At 37.3% G+C, this 25843-nt stretch overlaps 1 protein-coding gene across 1 annotated transcript in view; it reads left to right on the forward strand.

Annotated features, from left to right (window-relative positions):
- The window catches only part of MAN1A1 (mannosidase alpha class 1A member 1), a 692509-nt gene that overhangs the window by 432186 nt on the left and 234480 nt on the right, over positions 1 to 25843 (forward strand). The window contains exon 5 of the mRNA XM_053710788.1: positions 3159 to 3253. Within this exon, the coding sequence (XP_053566763.1) occupies positions 3159 to 3253 (95 nt within the window). The remainder of the gene's footprint in view (positions 1 to 3158; positions 3254 to 25843) is intronic.

Below are 25843 nucleotides of genomic sequence, written 5' to 3' on the forward strand. Positions count from 1 at the left end.
AGAGTGATGCGGAAGAAGGCTTTTCTGCACACACACCACAAACGGTCGTTTGAGGTATGCAAACGCACATTTGGACAAGCCAGCTTCATTTTGGAAGAAGGTGCTGTGGCCTGATAAAACAAAGATTGAGTTATTTGGTCATAACATGGGGCGTTATGCATGGTGGTAAAAGAACACAGCGTTCCAAGACGAACACTTGCTAGCCACAGTAAAATTTGGTGGATGTTCCATCATGCTGTGGGGCTGTGTGGCCAATGCCGGTACTGGGAATCTTGTTAAAGTTGAGGTTTGCATGGATTCCACTCAATATCAGCAGATACTTGAGAATAATGTTGAGGAATCAGTCACAAAGTTGAAGTTATGCCGGAGTTGGATATTTCAAGAAGACGACCCAAAACACTGCTCAAAATCTACTCTGGTATTTATGCAGAGGAACAAGTACAATGTTCTGGAATGGCCATCCCAGACCTGAATATCCTTGAAAATCTGTGGGGTGATTTGAAGCGGGCTATCCATGCTCGGCAACCATCAAACCTAACTGAACTGGAGATGTTTTGCAAGGAGGAATGGTTCAAAATACCTTAATTCAGAATCCAGATACTTATTACAGGCTCTAGGAAGCGTCTAGAGGCTGTTATTTCTGCTAAAGGAGGCTCTACTAAATATTGATGCAATATTTCTGTTGGGGTGCCCAAATTTATGTGCCCGTCTAATTTCGTTTTGATGCATATTGCACAGTTTCTGTTAATCCAATCAACCTCATTTCACTACTGAAATATTACTGTGCCCTTCAGTTATTTGATCGATCAAAATAAAATTACTGATCCAAACACCCAATTATTTATAAATGAAAATCATGGAAATTGTCAGGGGTGCCTAAAATTTTGCATACAACTGTGTATATATATATATATATATATATATATATATATATATATATATATATATATATATATATATATATATATATATATATATATGTGTGTACACACATACATAGACGGTGTTGAACCCTGCATGCTCAAAGACAGCTGCACAGCTTTCAGTGACTCTGGCAGTTTGCCCAGGCAAGCCTGTGTGCAAAGCCCATAGAGAAGATTACAAAACAAAAATATTAACTCAACACATAGAAAGTCTGGCACGCTCTTGCAAGCACACAGCTAAATTAAAAGCAAAATGGAAGAGTTGCATCATTTGGTCAAATGTTGCTAGGCCCACAACCATGTCAAGGTATCTTCCTCCCTTGTTCCTAACTTACAACCTCACAGTACACGCCTTCAATCAAACAGACTGAGATACAAATAGTGATGATGCAGACCCTCTGTAATTTCCCTAGACACATACAAGGAATGGACTGCACTCTCAAACTGGACCAGCTACACACCCCTTAACCCTGCAAAACGCACAGCCCTGGATATTCAAAAACAACTGTAAAGCTTTCAGTGATTCAGGCCAGTCAAGCATAGGTGCAAATCCCATAGAGAAAATTTAAAAAACAAAAATATTAACATTACAGAAAGCTTGGCACTCTGCTGCAAGAACACAGCCTTTTTGTATCACAATCTGTTAGAAGGCATACGTTGTGTGGTTGTAATTTAGGGACCCAGGGAGGAACAGACCTCAACGTGGTCGTGGGCCTAGCAACATTTAACCAAATGCTGTAACTAACTCTTCTATTTTGCTTCTAATCTAGCTTTTTGCATGAAAGAGAGTAAAGGAGAAAATGGTTCCAGTCTCCAAAATTATAAAAAGGAGGGACCATTGTTATTTCATATCCGGGTCCAAGGAAAAAGACAACACTTGGGGCATACAATCAGCCCATAATCACGTCACGTCTAATTTGTTTTAAATTATTGACCTGCTAGATTTTCAGTTTTGTTTGTGTGTAAAGTCAAAATTTGATAATAGAAGTAAACTAAGTTGAAATTGCATGTTCTATATGAAACATGACATTTATTTCAAATAAATGAACCAAGATTAGGGGGCGCTCAAACTATAACCTTAATTGATAATAACTGTTTCAAATCATTAAATCTAATATATTCTACCTATTAAGGCAATGTAATAAATACAAACCGTGTGTTTTGAGAAAAAAATAAGTGTATGTAATATGTGTAACAAGAACAATAGTATTTATAACCTATAATATGTAACCAGTCCACATAAAATACAAAAAGTGATTAATCCAAAATGCTAAACCGGCAGCTCCTTGGGTGATGAGTACTTCAGCTCAGCACAGAAAACAGATCTAGAATAAAGCAGAAGGGCGCCTCATAGGGTATCACAAGTTCCACTGAGATTTAATTACTTATTCGTAGAAGATACTGCTCACATTTAGTGATCACCTTTACAAAGGTGAACATAGACGTACTGGAATATCTGAGCTATCCAGTAAGCTTTCTCCAGTAACAGGAACACAGCTAACCCAAACCAGCGTCTGTAAGAGCCGCCAACCGACTTGTTTCCAATGTCTCCATTTTGTATAACCGTTATGGGTACGATTTAGAATCCACTCGCCCTCTGTATCAGTTCAGGACAACAGGTAAAAAAGTTGTCACAGTAAAAACACAGCTTTCAACTTGTGTTTTTAAAAACTAGATGTTTTAATAAAATGACCAACATACGGTCAGAATTCAAAAACACAATTAATGCAAATTAAAGGGACATTAAACCCACATTTTTTCCTTTCATGATTCAGATGGAGAATACCATTTTAAACAACTTTCTAATTTACTTCTATTGTCTAATTTGCTTCAATCTCTTTATATTCTTTCCTGAAAAGCATATCTAGATAGGCTCAGTAGCTTCTGATTGGTGGCTGCACATAGATGCCTCATGTGATTGGCTCACCAATGTGCATTGCTATTTCTTTAACAAAGGATATCTAAAGATTGCAGCAAATTAGATAATAGAAGTAAATTAGAAAGTTGTTTAAAATTGTATTTTCTATCTGAATCATGAAAGAAACATTTTGGGTTTAATGGCCCTTTAAGGATTTAAAAAACATTTTTTATACAAAACGATTTATTATGTTTACAATTATTATTTAAGATGTAATTGTCATATGTTTCTTTTACCCTAATTTAATATAATAAACTGCATTAGAAATTCTAAGATTTTATATAAATATGAATAATTGTCATTTATGTTTTTCACAGATCTTTAGAAGAAAAGCAGTTGAACTTGGTGAGAAGCTTTTGCCTGCTTTCAATACTCCTACTGGAATTCCATGGGCATTGCTAAACATAAAGAGGTAAAAATGCATTAATTATGTTGCAGAGGAAAAAAATAACATGAAAACTGAAGTTTGCTAAAGGGAGAATAATTAGTATGGTAATCTAAATATATTTATGTAGGACAAACTCCTAATGTGTTGTGCTATTTAGCTAAACAACATAAAAAAGAGTGAACTTGACAACACTTAAAGGGACAGTAAACACCTTGTAATTACAAGATATTTCTGTTGTGTTGCTATAGAATAACATATCAGACAAATCTAATATACAGGTTTTTATAGCCAGGTGATAACCATGGTAAATGTGACCACCTAGCATGTATAAATGTGCAATATCATAGAGTAACTTAATATCATAGAGTAACTTAAAATAATATTGTAATGTTTATTTTCAGTATGAAGACTTTGTAGTTAGGTTGTATAATCAAATGAATTACTTTAAAATATTTGAAGTCTGCCTCTTCTATGAAAAGCTACATTTAAAATGATAGCATTACTGAAGTATTTGTTTAAAACAATGATTTTTTTTTTTTTAAATCTCTTTAGATTTGTAATCTTTGACTTTCAAATACTGTTGTTAAAATTTAGTGAAGAAGCCAAAATGTGATAATAAATTGAGGTGTGTATTCGGCAGTATCGTTCACTGACTATTGTGGAATTTCGGAGGCTGCTTTTGGTATTAGGCTCTTTTCGGAACCAAATATCCTCTTGTGCAATTGAAACACATTAAGATCTGTCAAATCCAGATCTTAGTGTGTTTCAGTTGCACAAGAGGATATTTAGCTCCGAAAAGATACGAATCCCGAAAGCAGCCTCCGACTTCTATGTTCAGCAGTGAACGAAACTGCTGAATACCCACCTGTAATAATTAATACTATTATACAAATGTTAAATAATTTGATAACAAATGTTTAATAATTGGGTACTATTAAAGGGATACTAAACCCAAATATTTTCTTTCATGATTCAGCAACTTTCTAATTTTACTCCTATTATCAGTTTTTCTTTGCCCTCTTGGTATCTTTATTTGAGAAGCAGGAATGTAAGCTTAGGAGCCGGACCATTTTTGGTTGAAATTTTTTGATTAGTGGGTAAATGTAGCCACCAATCAACAAACGCTACCCAGTGCTGAACTAAAAATGGACCAGGTCCTAAGCTTAAATTCTTGCATTTTCAAATAAAGTTTCAAAGAGAATGAAGAAAAATTAATAGGAGTAAATTAGAAAGTTGCTTAAAATTGCCTGCTTTATCTTATTCATGAAAAAAAAAAAATTGGTTTAGTATCCCTTTAAGTTTAACTCTACTTACAGGCTAATAACTTCTTTATGATCTTTTTATTCGATAATGATATATTTTATTTTATTCAATGATATTTTACCAGCACTAGTGAAGTTGATTCCTGTTCATTTAAATATACAGCAAGAATCTGTCTTCCAAAAGTGTTCTCATTTGATATGTCTACTAACATCTCTTTAGGCTATATATGGTAATCTAGTTTTAATTAGTCTCCCAAGTAATGGTAATGAAGAGTACACTGAGATTTATTTGATATATTTGCACATTTCAGAATTAATGAGTTCACATACATATCTGAATTTTATGTAGTTCTTATATATAAAAGTACTTGTGTTTCCCATTAAAAGTAGCAAAACAATGTTTTGGCATAAATGTATCGGCATGTTGACCAATACATCATGCAGCTTTTTTACAGTATATTATATACATTTACAGTTCCTTGTTTAAAGGGACATTCAACACTTAGTGTAACAGGTTTTTATATTGTAAATTAAGAAACGGAGGTCCGCCTACACTATACCCCTCCTCCCTTGCCGCCTTGCTTCTGTCCTAATCAGCGGCGCTAACTACTCTAATACCCGGTCAATATGGATGCCGAACTCCCCCCACTATAACGTAGCTGCCTTCTTCTTAAACTGATAAGCAAATCAGAATCCAGTCCTCGGACTGAAATTGCACGCGCATGCAATTTCAGTCCGAGGACTGGATTCTGATTTGCTTATCAGTTTAAGAAGAAGGCAGCTACGTAATAGTGGGGGGAGTTCGGCATCCATATTGACCGGGTATTAGAGTAGTTAGCGCCGCTGATTAGGACAGAAGCAAGGCGGCAAGGGAGGAGGGGTATAGTGTAGGCGGACCTCCGTTTCTTAATTTACAATATAAAAACCTGTTACACTAAGTGTTGAATGTCCCTTTAACACTGGTATATTTAGATTTGGGTACAAAAATATTTTCTCAGCTTTTGTTTTTTAGGTACTGTAACCAAAATTATAACCCATTTATATTTACCAATTTTTGTATATACTATATTTTAAAAAACTTAAAGAATAATTATGGTTATGTTCATGTATTTTGTGGAATCATACTTTCTTTTTCAAGATACAATTTGTATAAATAGCTCCTCCCTTCCCTCCCAACCCAGTCATTTTCTTTGCCTGTATTAGTAAGATAGGAGATGGCAAAGTGAGGTTTTTGGGAGAAAGGTTCTTCGTGCAGTGGTGCCTTCCGTTTAGGTTACCTGTCTTGTCCCTCCCGTTTCAACCATGTACTATAACTTTGGTATTGTATCCCACAAGTAAGGATGAAATTCGTGGACTCATCGTATCTTGAAAATGAAAAGGAAATTTATGCTTACCTGATAAATTTGTTTCTTTTTCGATACGATGAGTCCACAGCCCGCCCTGTTCTACTGAGAGAGCTTATTAAATTTTTGTTAATCTTCAGACACCTCTGCGCCTTGGCTTTTCCTTTCTCTTCCTAACTTTGGTCGAATGACTGGGTTGGGAGGGAAGGGAGGGGCTATTTATACAGCTTTGCTGTGGTGCACTTTGCCTCCTCCTGCTGACCAGGAGGCGATATCCCACAAGTAAGGATGAAATCCGTGGACTCATCGTATCGAAAAAGAAACAAATTTATCAGGTAAGCATAAATTTACTTTTTTACATTGGCCCTTTAGATCTGTAGATTCATATGCTAATTTCTAAGCCCTTGAAGACCGCCTCATATCTAAATGCATTTGACAGTTTCTCACAGCTAGAGGGTGTTAATGCATGTGGCCATATAGATAACATTGTGCTCACACCCGTGGAGTTACTTATGAGTCAACACTGATTGGCTAAAATGCAAGTCTGTTAAAAGATCTGCGATAAGGAGGCAGTCTGCAGAAGCTTAGATACAAGGTAATCACAGAGGTAAAAAGTTTAATAATATAACAGTGTTGGTTATGCAAAACCGGGGAATGGCAAAGAGATTATCTATCTTTTTAAACAATAACATTTTTGGGGTTTACTTTCCATTTAAGTAAAATCAGTGCTAAACCACCTTAGGGTAGGAATGCCAATGTTTTTTCTTTCATGTAATTGGCAAGAGTCCATGAGCTAGTGACATATACAATCCTACCAGGAGGGGCAAAGTTTCCCAAACCTCAAAATGCCTATAAATACAACCCTCACCACGCCCACAATTCAGTTTTACAAACTTTGCCTCCTATGGAGGTGGTGAAGTAAGTTTGTGCTAAGATTTCAACGTTGATATCCGCTTCTCAGCATTGTTTAAGCTCGATTCCTCTCAGAGTACAGTGAATGTCAGAGGGACGTGAAGGGAGTATCACCTATTGAATACAATGATTTCTCTAACGGGGGTCTTTTTCATGGGTTCTCTGTTATCAGTCGTAGAGATTCATCTCCTACCTCCCTTTTCAGATCGATGATATACTCTCATATACCATTACCTCTACTAAAGAACTGTTTTAGTACTGGTTTGGCTATCTGCTATATGTGGATGGGTGTCTTTTGGTAAGTATGTTTTTATTACTTAAGACACTCTCAGCTATGGTTTGGCACTTTATGCAATTATATAAAGTTCAAAATATATGTATTGTACTTATATTTGCCATGAGTCAGGTTCATGTATTTCCTTCTGCAGACTGTCAGTTTCATATTTGGGAATATAAACACTTTAAGAAATTTATTTCTTACCTGGGGTTTAGTCTTTATCAATTTGAATACTTTTTGCATTTGCGGGTATTAGGCCCGCGGGTGCGTCAAATGTTAGACTTTATTGCATCATTTTTTGGCGCGAACATTTTTGGCGTGGGAAATTACGTTTTTGACGCAACTTCGTAATTTCCGACGTCATTCGTGACGTCGAGATCTTTCACACGGCGGCGTCATTAGTGACGCAAGTGTGTCATTTCCGGTCATTTTTGGCGCCAAAAAAGTTTACGTTACGTTGTGCGTCATACTTGGCGCCCATTTTTCTTCATTATTTCAATACCCCATTGTTGTTTGCCTCCTGCTTTCTTTTCTATCAAGAGGCCTATGCTTTTGCATTTTTTCCCATTCCTGAAACTGTCATTTAAGGAAATAGATAATTTTGCTTTATATGTTGTTTTTTCTCTTACATTGAGCAAGATGTCCCAATCTGATCCTGCCTCTGAAGTTTCTGCTGGAACATTGCTGCCTGACATGGGTTCTACAAAAGCTAAGTGCATTTGTTGTAAAATTGTAGAAATTATTACACCGAATGTCATTTGTAATAGTTGTCATGATAAACTTTTACATGCAGATAGTGTTTCTATCAGTAATAGTACATTGCCAGTTTCAGTTCCTTCAACTTCTAATGTGCATGATATAACTGTAAATTTTAAAGACTTTGTTTCTGATTCTATTATGAAGGCTTTGTCTGCATTTCCACCTTCTGATAAACGTAAAAGGTCTTTTAAAACTTCTCATTTAGCTGATGAAATTTCAAATTACCAACAACATAATAATTCATCCTCTTCTGATGAGGATCTATCTGAAACAGAAGATCCTTCCTCAGATATTGACACTGACAAATCTACTTATTTATTTAAAATAGAGTATATGTGTTCTTTATTAAAAGAAGTGTTAATTACTTTGGATATTGAGGTAACCAGTCCTATTGACGTTCAGTCTAATAAATGTTTAAATACTGTTTTTAAACCTCCTGTGGTTTCCCCAGGTGTTTTTCCCATTCCTGAGGCTATTTCTGATATGATTTCTAGGGAATGGAATAAGCCAGGTACTTCCTTTATTCCTTCTTCAAGGTTTAAGAGATTGTATCCTTTACCAGCAAAATCTATAGAGTTTTGGGAAAAGGTCCCCAAAGTTGATGGGGCTATTTCTACTCTTGCTAAACATACCACTATTCCTATGGAAGATAGAACTTCCTTTAGGGATCCTTTAGATAGGAAACTTGAATCTTATCTAAGGAAGGCCTATTTATATTCAGGTCATTTTCTCAGACCTGCTATTTCTTTGGGTGATGTTGCGGCTGCATCAACTTTCTGGTTGGAAAATTTAGCGCAACATGAATTGGATTTTGACATATCTAGCATTGTTCGCTTACTGCAACATGCTAATCATTTTATTTGTGATGCAATTTTTGTTATAATCAAAATTGATGTTAGATCCATGTCTTTAGCTGTATTAGCTAGAAGAGCTTTATGGCTTAAATCTTGGAATGCTGATATGACATCTAAATCTAGATTACTATCTCTTTCTTTCCAAGGTAATAATTTATTTGGTTCTCAGTTGGATTCTATTATTTCAACTATCACTGGAGGAAAAGGAGTTTCTTTCATGTAATTAACAAGAGTCCATGAGCTAGTGACGTATGGGATATACATTCCTACCAGGAGGGGCAAAGTTTCCCAAACCTTAAAATGCCTATAAATACACCCCTCACCACACCCACAAATCAGTTTTACAAACTTTGCCTCCAAGGGAGGTGGTGAAGTAAGTTTGTGCTAGATTCTACGTTGATATGCGCTCCGCAGCAAGTTGGAGCCCGGTTTTCCTCTCAGCGTGCAGTGAATGTCAGAGGGATGTGAGGAGAGTATTGCCTATTGAATGCAGTGATCTCCTTCTACGGGGTCTATTTCATAAGGTTCTCTGTTATCGGTCGTAGAGATTCATCTCTTACCTCCCTTTTCAGATCGACGATATACTCTTATATTTACCATTTCCTCTACTGATTCTCATTTCAGTACTGGTTTGGCTTTCTACAAACATGTAGATGAGTGTCCTGGGGTAAGTAAGTCTTATTTTCTGTGACACTCTAAGCTATGGTTGGGCACTTTATTTATAAAGTTCTAAATATATGTATTCAAACATTTATTTGCCTTGACTCAGAATGTTCAACTTTCCTTATTTCCAGACAGTCAGTTTCATATTTGGGATTATGCTTTAAATTATCATATTTTTTCTTACCTCAAAAATTTGACTTTTTTCCCTGTGGGCTGTTAGGCTCGCGGGGGCTGAAAATGCTTCATTTTATTGCGTCATTCTTGGCGCGGACTTTTTTGGCGCAAAAATTCTTTTCCGTTTCCGGCGTCATACGTGTCGCCGGAAGTTGCGTCATTTTTGACGTTATTTTGCGCCAAAAATGTCGGCGTTCCGGATGTGGCGTCATTTTTGGCGCCAAAAGCATTTAGGCGCCAAATGATGTGGGCGTCTTATTTGGCGCCAAAAAATATGGGCGTCGCTTTTGTCTCCACATTATTTCAGTCTCATTTTTCATTTGCTTCTGGTTGCTAGAAGCTTGATGTTTGGCATTTTTTTTCCCATTCCTGAAACTGTCTTATAAGGAATTTGATCTATTTTGCTTTATATGTTGTTTTTTCTCTTACATATTGCAAGATGTCTCACGTTGCATCTGAGCCAGAAGATACTACAGGAAAACCACTGCCTGCTGGATCTACCAAAGCTAAGTGTATCTGCTGTAAACTTTTGGTAGCTATTCCTCCAGCTGTTGTTTGTAATAATTGTCATGACAAACTTGTTAAAGCAGATAATATTTCCTTTAGTGATGTACCATTGCCTGTTGCAGTTCCCTCAACATCTAAGGTGCAGAATGTTCCTGATAACATAAGAGATTTTGTTTCTGAATCCATAAAGAAGGCTTTGTCTGTTATTTCTCCTTCTAGTAAACGTAAAAAGTCTTTTAAATCTTCTCTCTCTACAGATGAATTTTTAAATGAACACCATCATTCTGATTCTTTGGACTCTTCTGGTTCAGAGGATTTTGTCTCAGAGATTGATGCTGATAAATCTTCATATTTATTTAAGATGGAATTTATTCGCTCTTTACTTAAAGAAGTACTAATTGCTTTAGAAATAGAGGATTCTAGTCCTCTTGATACTAATTCTATACGTTTGGATGGGGTTTTTAAAGCTCCTGCGGTTATTCCAGAAGTCTTTCCTGTTCCTAATGCTATTTCTGCAGTAATTGCTAAGGAATGGGATAAATTGGGTAATTCATTTACTCCTTCTAAACGTTTTAAGCAATTATATCCTGTTCCGCCTGACAGGTTAGAATTTTGGGACAAAATCCCTAAAGTTGATGGGGCTATTTCTACCCTTGCTAAACGTACTACCATTCCTACGTCAGATGGTACCTCGTTTAAGGATCCTTTAGATAGAAAAATTGAATCTTTTCTAAGAAAAGCTTATCTATGTTCAGGTAATCTTCTTAGACCTGCTATATCATTGGCTGATGTTGCTGCAGCTTCAACTTTTTGGTTGGAAACTCTAGCGCAACAAGTAACAAATCGTGATTCTCATGATATTATTATTCTTCTCCAGCATGCTAATAATTTCATCTGTGATGCCATTTTTGATATTATTAGAGTTGATGTTAGATTTATGTCTCTGGCTATCTTAGCCAGAAGAGCTTTATGGCTTAAGACTTGGAATGCTGATATGGCTTCTAAATCAACTCTACTTTCCATTTCTTTCCAGGGAAACAAATTATTTGGTTCTCAGTTGGATTCTATTATTTCAACTGTTACTGGTGGGAAAGGAACTTTTTTACCACAGGATAAAAAGTCTAAAGGTAAAAACAGGGCTAACAATCGTTTTCGTTCCTTTCGTTTCAACAAAGAACAAAAGCCTGATCCTTCGTCCTCAGGAGCAGTTTCAGTTTGGAAACCATCTCCAGTCTGGAATAAATCCAAGCCTGCTAGAAAGGCAAAGCCTGCTTCTAAGTTCACATGAAGGTACGGCCCTCATTCCAGTTCAGCTGGTAGGGGGCAGGTTACGTTTTTTCAAAGAAATTTGGATCAATTCTGTTCACAATCTTTGGATTCAGAACATTGTTTCAGAAGGGTACAGAATTGGTTTCAAGATGAGACCTCCTGCAAAGAGATTTTTTCTTTCCCATGTCCCAGTAAATCCAGTGAAAGCTCAAGCATTTCTGAATTGTGTTTCAGATCTAGAGTTGGCTGGAGTAATTATGCCAGTTCCAGTTCCGGAACAGGGGATGGGGTTTTATTCAAATCTCTTCATTGTACCAAAGAAGGAGAATTCCTTCAGACCAGTTCTGGATCTAAAATTATTGAATCGTTATGTAAGGATACCAACGTTCAAGATGGTAACTGTAAGGACTATATTGCCTTTTGTTCAGCAAGGGAATTATATGTCCACAATAGATTTACAGGATGCATATCTGCATATTCCGATTCATCCAGATCATTATCAGTTCCTGAGATTCTCTTTTCTAGACAAGCATTACCAATTTGTGGCTCTACCGTTTGGCCTTGCTACAGCTCCAAGAATTTTCACAAAGATTCTCGGTGCCCTTCTGTCTGTAATCAGAGAACAGGGTATTGTGGTATTTCCTTATTTGGACGATATCTTGGTACTTGCTCCGTCTTTACATTTAGCAGAGTCTCATACGAATCGACTTGTGTTGTTTCTTCAAGATCATGGTTGGAGGATCAATTTACCAAAAAGTTCTTTGATTCCTCAAACAAGGGTAACCTTTCTGGGTTTCCAGATAGATTCAGTGTCCATGACTCTGTCTTTAACAGACAAGAGACGTCTAAAATTGATTACAGCCTGTCGAAACCTTCAGTCTCAATCATTCCCTTCGGTAGCCTTATGCATGGAAATTCTAGGTCTTATGACTGCTGCATCGGACGCGATCCCCTTTGCTCGTTTTCACATGCGACCTCTTCAGCTCTGTATGCTGAACCAATGGTGCAGGGATTACATGAAGATATATCAATTAATATCTTTAAAACCGATTGTTCGGCACTCTCTAACGTGGTGGACAGATCACCATCGTTTAATTCAGGGGGCTTCTTTTGTTCTTCCGACCTGGACTGTAATTTCAACAGATGCAAGTCTCACAGGTTGGGGAGCTGTGTGGGGATCTCTGACGGCACAAGGAGTTTGGGAATCTCAGGAGGTGAGATTACCGATCAATATCTTGGAACTCCGTGCAGTTTTCAGAGCTCTTCAGTTTTGGCCTCTTCTGAAGAGAGAATCGTTCATTTGTTTTCAGACAGACAATGTCACAACTGTGGCATACATCAATCATCAAGGAGGGACTCACAGTCCTCTGGCTATGAAAGAAGTATCTCGAATTTTGGTTTGGGCGGAATCCAGCTCCTGTCTAATCTCTGCGGTTCATATCCCAGGTGTAGACAATTGGGAAGCGGATTATCTCAGTCGCCAAACGTTGCATCCGGGCGAATGGTCTCTTCACCCAGAGGTATTTCTTCAGATTGTTCAATTGTGGGGGCTCCCAGAGATAGATCTGATGGCCTCTCATCTAAACAAGAAACTTCCCAGGTATCTGTCCAGATCCCGGGATCCTCAGGCGGAGGCAGTGGATGCATTATCACTTCCTTGGAAGTATCATCCTGCCTATATCTTTCCGCCTCTAGTTCTTCTTCCAAGAGTAATCTCCAAGATTCTGAGGGAATGCTCGTTTGTTCTGCTAATAGCTCCGGCATGGCCTCACAGGTTTTGGTATGCGGATCTTGTCCGGATGGCATCTTGCCAGCCATGGACTCTTCCGTTAAGACCAGACCTTCTGTCACAAGGTCCTTTTTTCCATCCGGATCTGAAATCCTTAAATTTAAAGGTATGGAGATTGAACGCTTGATTCTTGGTCATAGAGGTTTCTCTGACTCCGTGATTAATACTATGTTACAGGCTCGTAAATCTGTATCTCGAGAGATATATTATAGAGTCTGGAAGACTTATATTTCTTGGTGTCTTTCTCATCATTTTTCTTGGCATTCTTTTAGAATACCGAGAATTTTACAGTTTCTTCAGGATGGTTTAGATAAGGGTTTGTCCGCAAGTTCTTTGAAAGGACAAATCTCCGCTCTTTCTGTTCTTTTTCACAGAAAGATTGCTATTCTTCCTGATATTCATTGTTTTGTACAAGCTTTGGTTCGTATAAAACCTGTCATTAAGTCAATTTCTCCTCCTTGGAGTTTGAATTTGGTTCTGGGAGCTCTTCAAGCTCCTCCGTTTGAACCTATGCATTCATTGGACATTAAATTACTTTCTTGGAAAGTTTTGTTCCTTTTGGCCATCTCTTCTGCTAGAAGAGTTTCTGAATTATCTGCTCTTTCGTGTGAGTCTCCTTTTCTGATTTTTCATCAGGATAAGGCGGTGTTGCGAACTTCTTTTGAATTTTTTACCTAAAGTTGTGAATTCCAACAACATTAGTAGAGAAATTGTGGTTCCTTCATTATGTCCTAATCCTAAGAATTCTAAGGAGAAATCATTGCATTCTTTGGATGTTGTTAGAGCTTTGAAATTATTATGTTGAAGCTACGAAATCTTTCCGTAAGACTTCTAGTCTATTTGTTATCTTTTCCGGTTCTAGGAAAGGCCAGAAAGCTTCTGCCATTTCTTTGGCATCTTGGTTGAAATCTTTAATTCATCTTGCCTATGTTGAGTCGGGTAAAATTCCGCCTCAAAGAATTACAGCTCATTCTACTAGGTCAGTATCTACTTCCTGGGCGTTTAGGAATGAAGCTTCGGTTGACCAGATCTGCAAAGCAGCAACTTGGTCCTCTTTGCATACTTTTACTAAATTCTACCATTTTGATGTATTTTCTTCTTCTGAAGCAGTTTTTGGTAGAAAAGTTCTTCAGGCAGCGGTTTCAGTTTGAATCTTCTGCTTATGTTTTTTGTTAAACTTTATTTTGGGTGTGGATTATTTTCAGCAGGAATTGGCTGTCTTTATTTTATCCCTCCCTCTCTAGTGACTCTTGTGTGGAAAGATCCACATCTTGGGTAGTCATTATCCCATACGTCACTAGCTCATGGACTCTTGTTAATTACATGAAAGAAAACATAATTTATGTAAGAACTTACCTGATAAATTCATTTCTTTCATATTAACAAGAGTCCATGAGGCCCACCCTTTTTTGTGGTGGTTATGATTTTTTTGTATAAAGCACAATTATTCCAATTCCTTATTTTATATGCTTCGCACTTTTTTTCTTATCACCCCACTTCTTGGCTATTCGTTAAACTGATTTGTGGGTGTGGTGAGGGGTGTATTTATAGGCATTTTAAGGTTTGGGAAACTTTGCCCCTCCTGGTAGGAATGTATATCCCATACGTCACTAGCTCATGGACTCTTGTTAATATGAAAGAAATGAATTTATCAGGTAAGTTCTTACATAAATTATGTTTTTTTTGCCTCAGGATAAAAAACCTAAGGGTAAATCTAAGGCTTCTCACCGTTTTCGTTCCTTTCGTCAGAATAAGGAACAAAAACTCAATCCTCCTCCCAAGGAATCTGCTTCCAGTTGGAAGCCTTCCTCAAATTGGAATAAATCGAAGCCATTTAGGAAACCAAAGTCTGCCCCTAAGTCCGCATGAAGGTGCGGCCCTCATTCTAGCTCAGCTGGTAGGGGGCAGATTAAGGTTTTTCAAGGATTGTTGGGTAAAATCTGTCCAAAATCATTGGATTCAGAGCATTGTCTCTCAAGGGTATCGAATAGGATTCAAAGTAAGACCTCCTGTGAGAAGATTTTTTCTCTCACGCATCCCTGTAAATCCAGTAAAAGCTCAGGCTTTTCTGAAGTGTGTTTCAGACCTGGAGTCTTCAGGGGTAATCATGCCAGTTCCTCTTCAGGAACAAGGTTTGGGGTTTTATTCAAACCTATTCATTGTACCAAAGAAAGAAAATTTGTTCAGACCAGTTCTGGATCTGAAAACTTTGAATCATTATGTAAGAGTACCAACTTTCAAGAAGGTGACTATAAGGACTATTCTGCCTTTTGTTCAGCAAGGACATTATATGTCCACAATAGACTTGCAGGATGCATACCTTCATATTCCGATTCATCCAGAACACTTTCAGTTTCTGAGATTCTCTTTTCTAGACAAGCACTACCAATTTGTTGCTCTTCCATTTGGCCTAGCAACAGCCCCAATAATCTTTTCAAAGGTTCTGGGTGCCCTACTATCTGTAATCAGAGAACAAGGTATTGCGGTGTTTCCTTATTTGGACGATATCTTGGTACTAGCTCAGTCTTTACATACTGCAGAATCTCACACGAATCAACTAGTGTTGTTTCTTCGGAAACATGGTTGGAGGATCAATTTACCAAAAAGTTTCTTGATTCCTCAGACAAGGGTCACCTTTTTAGGCTTCCAGATAGATTCAGTGTCCATGACTCTGTCTCTAACAGACAAGAGACGTTTAAAATTGGTTGCAGCCTGCCGGCACCTTCAGTCTCAGTCATTCCCTTCAGTGGCTATGTGCATGGAAGTTTTAGGTCTCATGACTGCAGCATCGGACGCAATCCCCTTTGCTCATTTTCACATGAGACCTCTACAGCTTTGTATGCTGAGTCAATGGTGCAGGGATTATACAAAGATATCACAATTAATATCCTTGAATCCCAATGTACAACACTCTCTGACACGATAGATAGATCACCATCGTTTGGTTCAAGGGGCTTCTTTTGTTCGCCCAACCTGGACTGTGATCACAACAGATGCAAGTTTTTCAGGTTGGGGAGCTGTTTGGGGATCTCTGACAGCACAATGGGTTTGGAAATCTCAAGAGGCGAGATTACCAATAAATATTTTAGAACTCCGTGCAATTCTCAGGGCTCTTCAGTTCTGGCCTCTACTAAAGAGAGAACCGTTCATTTGTTTTCAGACAGACAATATCACAACTGTGGCTTATGTCAATCATCAGGGTGGGACTCACAGTCCCCAAGCTATGAAAGAAGTATCTCGGATACTTGCCTGGGTGGAATCCAGCTCCTGTCTAATATCTGCGGTGCATATCCCAGGCGTAGACAATTGGGAGGCGGATTATCTCAGCCGTCAGACTTTACATCCAGGGGAGTGGTCTCTCCATCCAGATGTGTTTTCTCAGATTGTTCAGATGTGGGGGCTTCCAGAGATAGATCTCATGGCCTCTCATCTAAACAAGAAACTTCCCAGATACCTGTCCAGGTCCAGGGATGTTCAGGCGGAAGCAGTGGATGCGCTGACACTTCCTTGGTGTTATCAACCTGCTTACATCTTTCCGCCTCTAGTTCTCCTTCCAAGAGTGATTTCCAAAATCATCATGGAACAGTCTTTTGTGTTGCTGGTGGCTCCAGCATGGCCACACAGGTTTTGGTATGCGGATCTGGTTCGGATGTCCAGTTGCCCGCCTTGGCCACTTCCGTTACGGCCGGACCTACTATCTCAAGGTCCCTTTTTCCATCAGGATCTCAAATCATTAAATTTGAAGGTATGGAAATTGAACGCTTAGTTCTAAGTCATAGAGGTTTCTCTGACTTGGTGATTAATACTATGTTACAAGCTCGTAAATCTGTTTCTAGAAAGATTTATTATAGAGTTTGGAAGACTTACATTTCATGGTGGTGTTCTTATAAATTCTCCTGGCATTCTTTTAGAATTCCTAGAATTTTACAGTTTCTTCAGGATGGTTTGGATAAGGGTTTGTCTGCAAGTTCCTTCAAAGGACAAATCTCCGCTCTTTCTGTTTTATTTCACAGAAAGATTGCTATTCTTCCTGATATTCACTGTTTTGTACAGGCTTTAGTTCGTATTAAGCCTGTCATTAAATCAATTTCTCCTCCTTGGAGTCTTAATTTGGTTCTGAAGGCTTTACAGGCTCCTCCATTTGAGCCTATGCATTATTTGGACATTAAACTACTTTCCTGGAAAGTGTTGTTCCTTTTGGCTATTTCTTCTGCTAGAAGAGGTTCTGAGCTATCTGCTCTTTCTTGTGAGTCTCCTTTTCTGATTTTTCATCAGGATAAGGCAGTTTTGCGGAATTCTTTTCAATTTTTACCTAAGGTTGTGAATTCTAACAACATTAATAGAGAAATTGTTGTTCCTTCCTTATGTCCTAATCCTAAGAATTCTTTGGAGAGATCCTTACATTCTTTGGATGTGGTAAGAGCTTTGAAATATTATGTGCTACTAAAAATTTCAGGAAGACTTCCAGTTTATTTTATTTTCTGGTCCTAGGAAAGATCAGAAAGCTTCTGCTATTTCCTTGGCTTCTTGGTTGAAACTTTTGATTCATCAAGCTTATTTGGAGTCTGGTCAAACCCCGCCTCGGAGAATTACAGCTCATTCTACTAGATCAGTCTCCACTTCGTGGGCTTTTAAGAATGAAGCTTCAGTTGATCAGATTTGCAAAGCAGCAACTTGGTCTTCTTTGCATACATTTACTAAATTCTACTATTTTGATGTATTTGCTTCTTCGGAAGCATTTTTTGTGGATTATTTTTTCAGCGGAATATGGCTGTTTTTATTTTATTCCCTCCCTCTCTAGTGACTCTTGAGTGGAAGACTCCACATCTTGGGTATTGATATCCCATATGTCACTAGCTCATGGACTCTTGCCAATTACATGACAGAAAACATAATTTATGTAAGAACTTACCTGATAAATTTATTTCTTTCATATTGGCAAGAGTCCATGAGGCCCACCCTTTTTATGGTGGTTATGATTTTTTGTATAAAGCACAATTATTTCCAAATTTCCTTTCTTGATGCTTTCTACTCCTTTATCACCCCACTGCTTGGCTATTCGTTAAACTGAATTGTGGGTGTGGTGAGGGGTGTATTTATAGGCATTTTGAGGTTTGGGAAACTTTGCCCCTCCTGGTAGGATTGTATATCCCATATGTCACTAGCTCATGGACTCTTGCCAATATGAAAGAAATGAATTTATCAGGTAAGTTTTTACATAAGTTATGTTTTTTTATTTAAATAAAAAAAGGGAGCCTAAAGATTCGACTAATTTCATATAGGAAAGCGACAAATTATTCAGTAGTTACTGGGGGAAAAATCACTTTATTTTACAGTTTGGTAAAACAAAATACTTCATACAAATCATCTTCAGTCACACAGTCTAGATTACATTCTACAGTTTTCTAACAACTCTGTGAATTCTATTTCTCAATTAAGGTACAGTGGAAGTAAACAAAAATAAGAGTACCAGAGTATAATATTAAATGATGCTTGAAATGAAGATTTTACATGTAAACAATAGGAACGGAAAATGTTGCCGATAGCAGCAGATAAATAAGAGAGCTTGGGAGACTGTAAAGAGTTTGGGCAAATAAGGGAGATCCGTGTAAATAAGGGAGTATGGGCAACCCCAGGAGAGGGCTCCCTTTGTTCTACTGCTTATGTGTGAACACAATATATCTTCAAACACCAGAGATATGTACAGGGCTGTGATTGTATAGCAAATATCCATTGGTCAAAGACACAACATATATTTGTTTGACAAAACAAAGCTACATTGTCATATAGAAAGCTGTAGTATCATGCAGCTTCCACTTCTTGTTTACATAAAAACCCCAACAAAAATCCTTCATGATTTATCAAATTCTCAAGTTTTGTTTCATTCTATTGGTTTTCTTCATGTAAAGGGACACTGTACACCAATTTTCATATAACTGCATGTAATAGAGACTACTAGGAAGAATATGATTAGATACTGTATAAAATGTTTTAAAAACTTAGAAGCTCTCATTTTAGCACTGTAGCACTGTTGATGATAGGCTGGGATACCCAGTGAAAGAGGCTGAGAAAGCAGGAAGAACTGACACTCCCCCTTCCCTGCATCTGAAAAGACTGATTATACACAAAAAGGAGAAAGCAGGAATCTGTAGACATCAGTATACATCTGATACTTTGGGGCTTGATTAGGGGTTTGAAAACCAGCACAATGTTATTTCCAGATGGGGCTATATAAATGGATCATCTACAAAAAGTGTATGCAAAGAAAAATCTAGTGTGCAATGTCCCTTTAAGGAGCAGCAATGCATGTCTGGGTGCTAGGTGAACACATCAGATGTGTTACTGACTATATATATATATATATATATATATATATATATATATATATATATATATATATATATATATATATATATATATATATATATATATATATACAGGGAGTGCAGAATTATTAGGCAAGTTGTATTTTTGAGGATTAATTTTATTATTGAACAGCAACCATGTTCTCAATGAACCCAAAAAACTCATTAATATCAAAGCTGAATAGTTTTGGAAGTAGTTTTTAGTTTGTTTTTAGTTATAGCTATTTTAGGGGGATATCTGTGTGTGCAGGTGACTATTACTGTGCATAATTATTAGGCAACTTAACAAAAAACAAATATATACCCATTTCAATTATTTATTTTTACCAGTGAAACCAATATAACATCTCAACATTCACAAATATACATTTCTGACATTCAAAAACAAAACAAAAACAAATCAGTGACCAATATAGCCACCTTTCTTTGCAAGGACACTCAAAAGCCTGCCATCCATGGATTCTGTCAGTGTTTTGATCTGTTCACCATCAACATTGCGTGCAGCAGCAACCACAGCCTCCCAGACACTGTTCAGAGAGGGGTACTGTTTTCCCTCCTTGTAAATCTCACATTTGATGATGGACCACAGGTTCTCAATGGGGTTCAGATCAGGTGAACAAGGAGGCCATGTCATTAGATTTTCTTCTTTTATACCCTTTCTTGCCAGCCACGCTGTGGAGTACTTGGACGCGTGTGATGGAGCATTGTCCAGCATGAAAATCATGTTTTTCTTGAAGGATGCAGACTTCTTCCTGTACCACTGCTTGAAGAAGGTGTCTTCCAGAAACTGGCAGTAGGACTGGGAGTTGAGCTTGACTCCATCCTCAACCCGAAAAGGCCCCACAAGCTCATCTTTGATGATACCAGCCCAAACCAGTACTCCACCTCCACCTTGCTGGCGTCGGACTGGAGCTCTCTGCCCTTTACCAATCCAGCCACGGGCCCATCCATCTGGCCCATCAAGACTCACTCTCATTTCATCAGTCCATAAAACCTTAGAAAAATCAGTCTTGAGATATTTCTTGGCCCAGTCTTGACGTTTCAGCTTGTGTGTCTTGTTCAGTGGTGGTCGTCTTTCAGCCTTTCTTACCTTGGCCATGTCTCTGAGTATTGCACACCTTGTGCTTTTGGGCACTCCAGTGATGTTGCAGCTCTGAAATATGGCCAAACTGGTGGCAAGTGGCATCTTGGCAGCTGCACGCTTGACTTTTCTCAGTTCATGGGCAGTTATTTTGCGCCTTGGTTTTTCCACACGCTTCTTGTGACCCTGTTGACTATTTTGAATGAAACGCTTGATTGTTCGATGATCACGCTTCAGAAGCTTTGCAATTTTAAGAGTGCTGCATCCCTCTGCAAGATATCTCACTATTTTTTACTTTTCTGAGCCTGTCAAGTCCTTCTTTTGACCCATTTTGCCAAAGGAAAGGAAGTTGCCTAATAATTATGCACACCTGATATAGGGTGTTGATGTCATTAGACCACACCCCTTCTCATTACAGAGATGCACATCACCTAATATGCTTAATTGGTAGTAGGCTTTCGAGCCTATACAGCTTGGAGTAAGACAACATGCATAAAGAGGATGATGTGGTCAAAATACTCATTTGCCTAATAATTCTGCACTCCCTGTGTGTGTATATATATATATATATATATATATATATATATATATATATATATATATATATATATATATATATATATATATATATATAGTATTTTCAAAATAGGACTGCACTCGCTGGATTTAAGCATAAAACTTATTTTATTTTATTGTGGTAACGTTTCGGAGTCCACAGACTCCTTCCTCAGACCAGTACAAACATGCAAGTGAACACAGTGCCTTATATATACAATAAGCCCCACCCATCTAACAATACCTGTGTGAATTGCGCCAAAAACATGGTTGTCATGGTGATGACCCCCTCAACCAAACAATATTGCCATACTACTAAGCTAATAAAATAGTAAAATATATATTCCTCAAACCGCATGGCTAATTAGCATATGCGGCTGACGTCACCCGGCTTGCGCTACTGCTTGTAGTCATGGTAACCGCGGTGCGTTTATACAGCTTCAAGCCCTGTCAGTATTATCAGAGTTCTTGGCTTGAAGCTGTATAAACGCACCGCGGTTACCATGACTACAAGCAGTAGCGCAAGCCGGGTGACGTCAGCCGCATATGCTAATTAGCCATGCGGTTTGAGGAATTACACCACAGACGCCGGAGTTCACTGCACAGCATCTCTGAGACACATAACTTGGCACTTGACAGCAACACATCTTTTTGGCAGATCACTAATCAGACTGGGGATACTGGCAATGTCTGCTATGAGTATCAGCAATAATCTAGATCTGTTATGACCTGACAAACATGATGCGTTTACAATAGCAGTGGCAGAGATTTACTAGGATTCTCCAATTCTGGGTAACGCTTATTTAAACAATATGTGATATGATGACTGTGTAATAACCTCAATTATGGACACATACAGACTCATATAAGTAACCAACTAGCTATAAAGTAGGGATAGATTATTGTGACTCAATTGTTCCATGCTTAATGTGACTTTATAACATGAATCATGTGCTGAATTATTGTTAACACAGTGTAACCTCATACTGCAAATGTTGGTCTACATAGATATACATTGCTATAATGATATGTTTGTATTTCTGCTCTATATATTTTACTATTTTATTAGCTTAGTAGTATGGCAATATTGTTTGGTTGAGGGGGTCATCACCATGACAACCATGTTTTTGGCGCAATTCACACAGGTATTGTTAGATAGGTGGGGCTTATTGTATATATAAGGCACTGTGTTCACATGCATGTTTGTACTGGTCTGAGGAAGGAGTCTGTGGACTCCGAAACGTTACCACAATAAAATAAAATAAGTTTTATGCTTAAATCCAGCGAGTGCAGTCCTATTTTGAAAATACTGTGAATATTACTGACCTGGCACCCTGGTTGATGACTGGAGGAGATTGAGAGTGCAGATACACATGGAGGATATATATATATATATATATATATATATATATATATATATATATATATATATATATATATATATACACACAGTATCTCATAAAAGTGAGTACACCACTCACATTTTATTGTATCTTTTCATGACAACACTGAAGAAATGACACTTTGCTACAATGTAAAGTAGTGAGTGTACAGTCTGTTTAACAGTGTAAATTTGCTGCCCCCTCAAAATAACTCAGCACAATATATATATATATATATATATATATATATATATATATATTGTGTTGCTTGGGTGTTTCTTGATCTGTGCTGTGTATGTTGCAAATGGTTAATTTGCTCTAAATAGTTCCTCCTGATATATTTCAATGGCAGCTAGTTTCTGAATATTCCACTATCATCAAATGGAATGTGAAGGAAAAAAGGTATGGAGTTGAGTTTCAGAGTTCAGCGCACATAGAATGGAGAAAAACAAAACCAAATTATGGTGCAGTATGTCAGTACTAGGCAATCAAAAACTAAACGTGAGATTTAAATGTGCTCACCTTATTTAACCTCAAACATGTGAGGTATGTTGGAAGCATGGAGGGGATGTAATCCCTATCTGTGGTAAAGATGTTTCCAGCTGGTATGCAGAAACTTTTAGCAGGTGGAAATCTTGATATCCCTGGAGTAGAAATATGTTGGTATTTCAGACAAACTTCTCCTCTCTGGAGTTAGGTAGAGACACTTTAATTCTTTTTGCTGGATTTCTTTCCTTGTTGCTGTTTATTTCTTTTCACCTTCTTTATACTTGAAAGGCTTCTCATCTCTGGAGTATGGTATAAACTTTATGTATGCAAACCAATTAGTGCTCAGTTTACATTCTATGAGATCAATTGTGGATATTATTTGCAGCACTCATGAGATGTGTATAAATGATGCTTGCAAGGACACAAAGTGAAATTTAAAATAAAAACATATTTATAAAAAAAAACACTTCAGCAGCAGACCCTATTACTGACAGGCTTAAGAATCCACATCCATCTGGATATTGTGAGCCATCTAGAGCTCAAAAAACCACAAGGAATCATCATCCAGCTGAATTTACAGCAGTTCATGTAACTATTTATTACGGTTTTCTACCATAAACACCAACTTATCTACCTGAACTCTGGGAGCTTTTCAGAGCTCAAAACCACCACAAGGAATCTACTTTCAGCTGTACTTACAGCATCCTATACCACCATATCACCAACTTTTATCAGCCAGCTGTTTTTGCACCAGCCCTGATAAGAAACACACCACTGGATTTAAAGAAATATACTATATTTCATCTGCTCACCTATTCTGTCCCTGATCTGGACTATTATTAAAGAGGATTTCTGTTTATAATTTTTTATTGGAAAATAAAAGTGTTTTTATTTTAAATGTCACTTTGTGTCCTTGCAAACTTAATTTATACACATCTCATGAGTGCTGCAATTAATATCCACAATTGATCTCATAGTATGTAAACTGAGCACTAATTGGTTTGCATACATAAAGTTTATACCATACTCCAGAGAGGAGAAGCCTTTCAAGTATAAAGAAGGAGAAAAGAAATAAACAGTAACAAGAAAAGAAATCCAGCAAAAAGAATTAAAGTGTCTCTACCTAACTCCAGAGAGGAGAAGTTTGTCTGAAATACCAACATATTTCTACTCCTGGGATATCAAGATTTCCACCTGCTAAAAGTTTCTGCATAGCAGCTGGAAACATCTTTTCCACAGATAGGGATTACATCCCCTCCATGCTTCCAACATACCTCACATGTTTGAGGTCAAACAAGGTGAGCACATTTAAATCTCACGTTTAGTTTTTGATTGCCTAGTACTGACATACTGCACCATAATTTGGTTTTGGTTTTGTTTTTCTCCATTCTATGTGCGCTGAACTCTGAAACTCAACTCCATATATCTATCTATCTATCTATCTATCTATATCTATCTATCTATCTATCTATCTATCTATCTATCTATCTATCTATCTATCTATCTATATATATATATATATATATATATATATATATATATATATATATATATATATATATATACACACACACACACACACACACACACATTTTACAGTTTCAGACATATACATGTGTATGATCTACATATCTGTATTTATGCTATGGCCCTCTCTTCTCCATTAGCTCATTTAAGAGGAACATGATTTTAAGATGAAAATGATTAATGAACAGCCAGTGAAGTTTAAACAAGCAATAGTGTTGTTCTATGTAATTGTTATCAGTGCTCTGCAGCTGAAGAGAAGTGGATGTGACGTTGAATCCAGATGAATTACAGTTATTAAACTGTTCCTTCTATGTTGTTGCCAGTAATAGAATACTGACTCATGGAAACAAATATACACCCTTAAAAAAGTACTTTGGGACATAATGAAGTAAAGTGCAGTAATCTTTTGAACAGAGAATCAGCATGGGTGTCCTCCTAAATAAGTCGGTATATATATCTTGGTGTTGCTTTCAATCCTTGTGACATTTTGAGGTACATGACCCAAAGTCAGACAATTAAATTTAATTAAAAGAACAGTAAACACTTTGTAATTTAAAGATATTGTTTCTGGTCTTGCAACAAATTAACTGGCTGAGTTAGAAAATATTTTAAATACATGATCTTCTTGTTTGATACAGATGTTTTTAAATAGCTAAACTCCTCCCGCTCTACCTTATTTTGTGGAGCCAATCAAGAGTTGTCACTTGGGTAGATACAGCTAGCCATCACCATTATATTCTTAAACTCTCTATTGTTTTTCCGTTCTTCTCTAATCTTCTCTGCTGAGGCCAGTTAGGGACAGATATATAGCAGGGTATACAGCCTGTCATGTTCTCAGAATTGGAAAATTTTCAGCCTTCTGTTAAAGGAAAAGGTAAAAATTTAAATAATAAAAAATGTAATAAAGTATTTACTTTCTAGTTTGTTGTGCTAATATTAGATCTATTCACTAACTACAGTTAATGCCTCTACAGCTGGTGTATTTTTTGACAACTGGTGCTCCAAACTTTGGCCAGTTGAAATTGTATTAAAGGGACAGTGTATTGTAATATTGGTTTCCCCTTAATGCATTTTCAATGACTTGTTAAAGTAGCTGCAGTGTATATAGAATGTATGGAAAAATCACTCATTTGGATGTTTTTTTTTTATATGAAATAGCTGTTTTTTGCTAGGTGAAACCACTGCCCATTACAATTGGCTGAGCTTGCAAGGAGACCAAACATCCTTTTTCTTTTTTTCCACAATGGTCTCCTTATCTTATTTCTGTCTGATTACTCAAGCACTTGCAATCTAAAATGAACCTTTTAGTTTAAATATCTGACCCCAACCACTGGGAGAGAAAATACTTTAGAAGCTTCAAGTTTACATAGCTTTATTATAGCCAATACTTAAAGGGATATTAAACA

Source organism: Bombina bombina, chromosome 4, assembly GCF_027579735.1.
Source record: "Bombina bombina isolate aBomBom1 chromosome 4, aBomBom1.pri, whole genome shotgun sequence".
Lineage (NCBI taxonomy): Eukaryota > Metazoa > Chordata > Amphibia > Anura > Bombinatoridae > Bombina > Bombina bombina.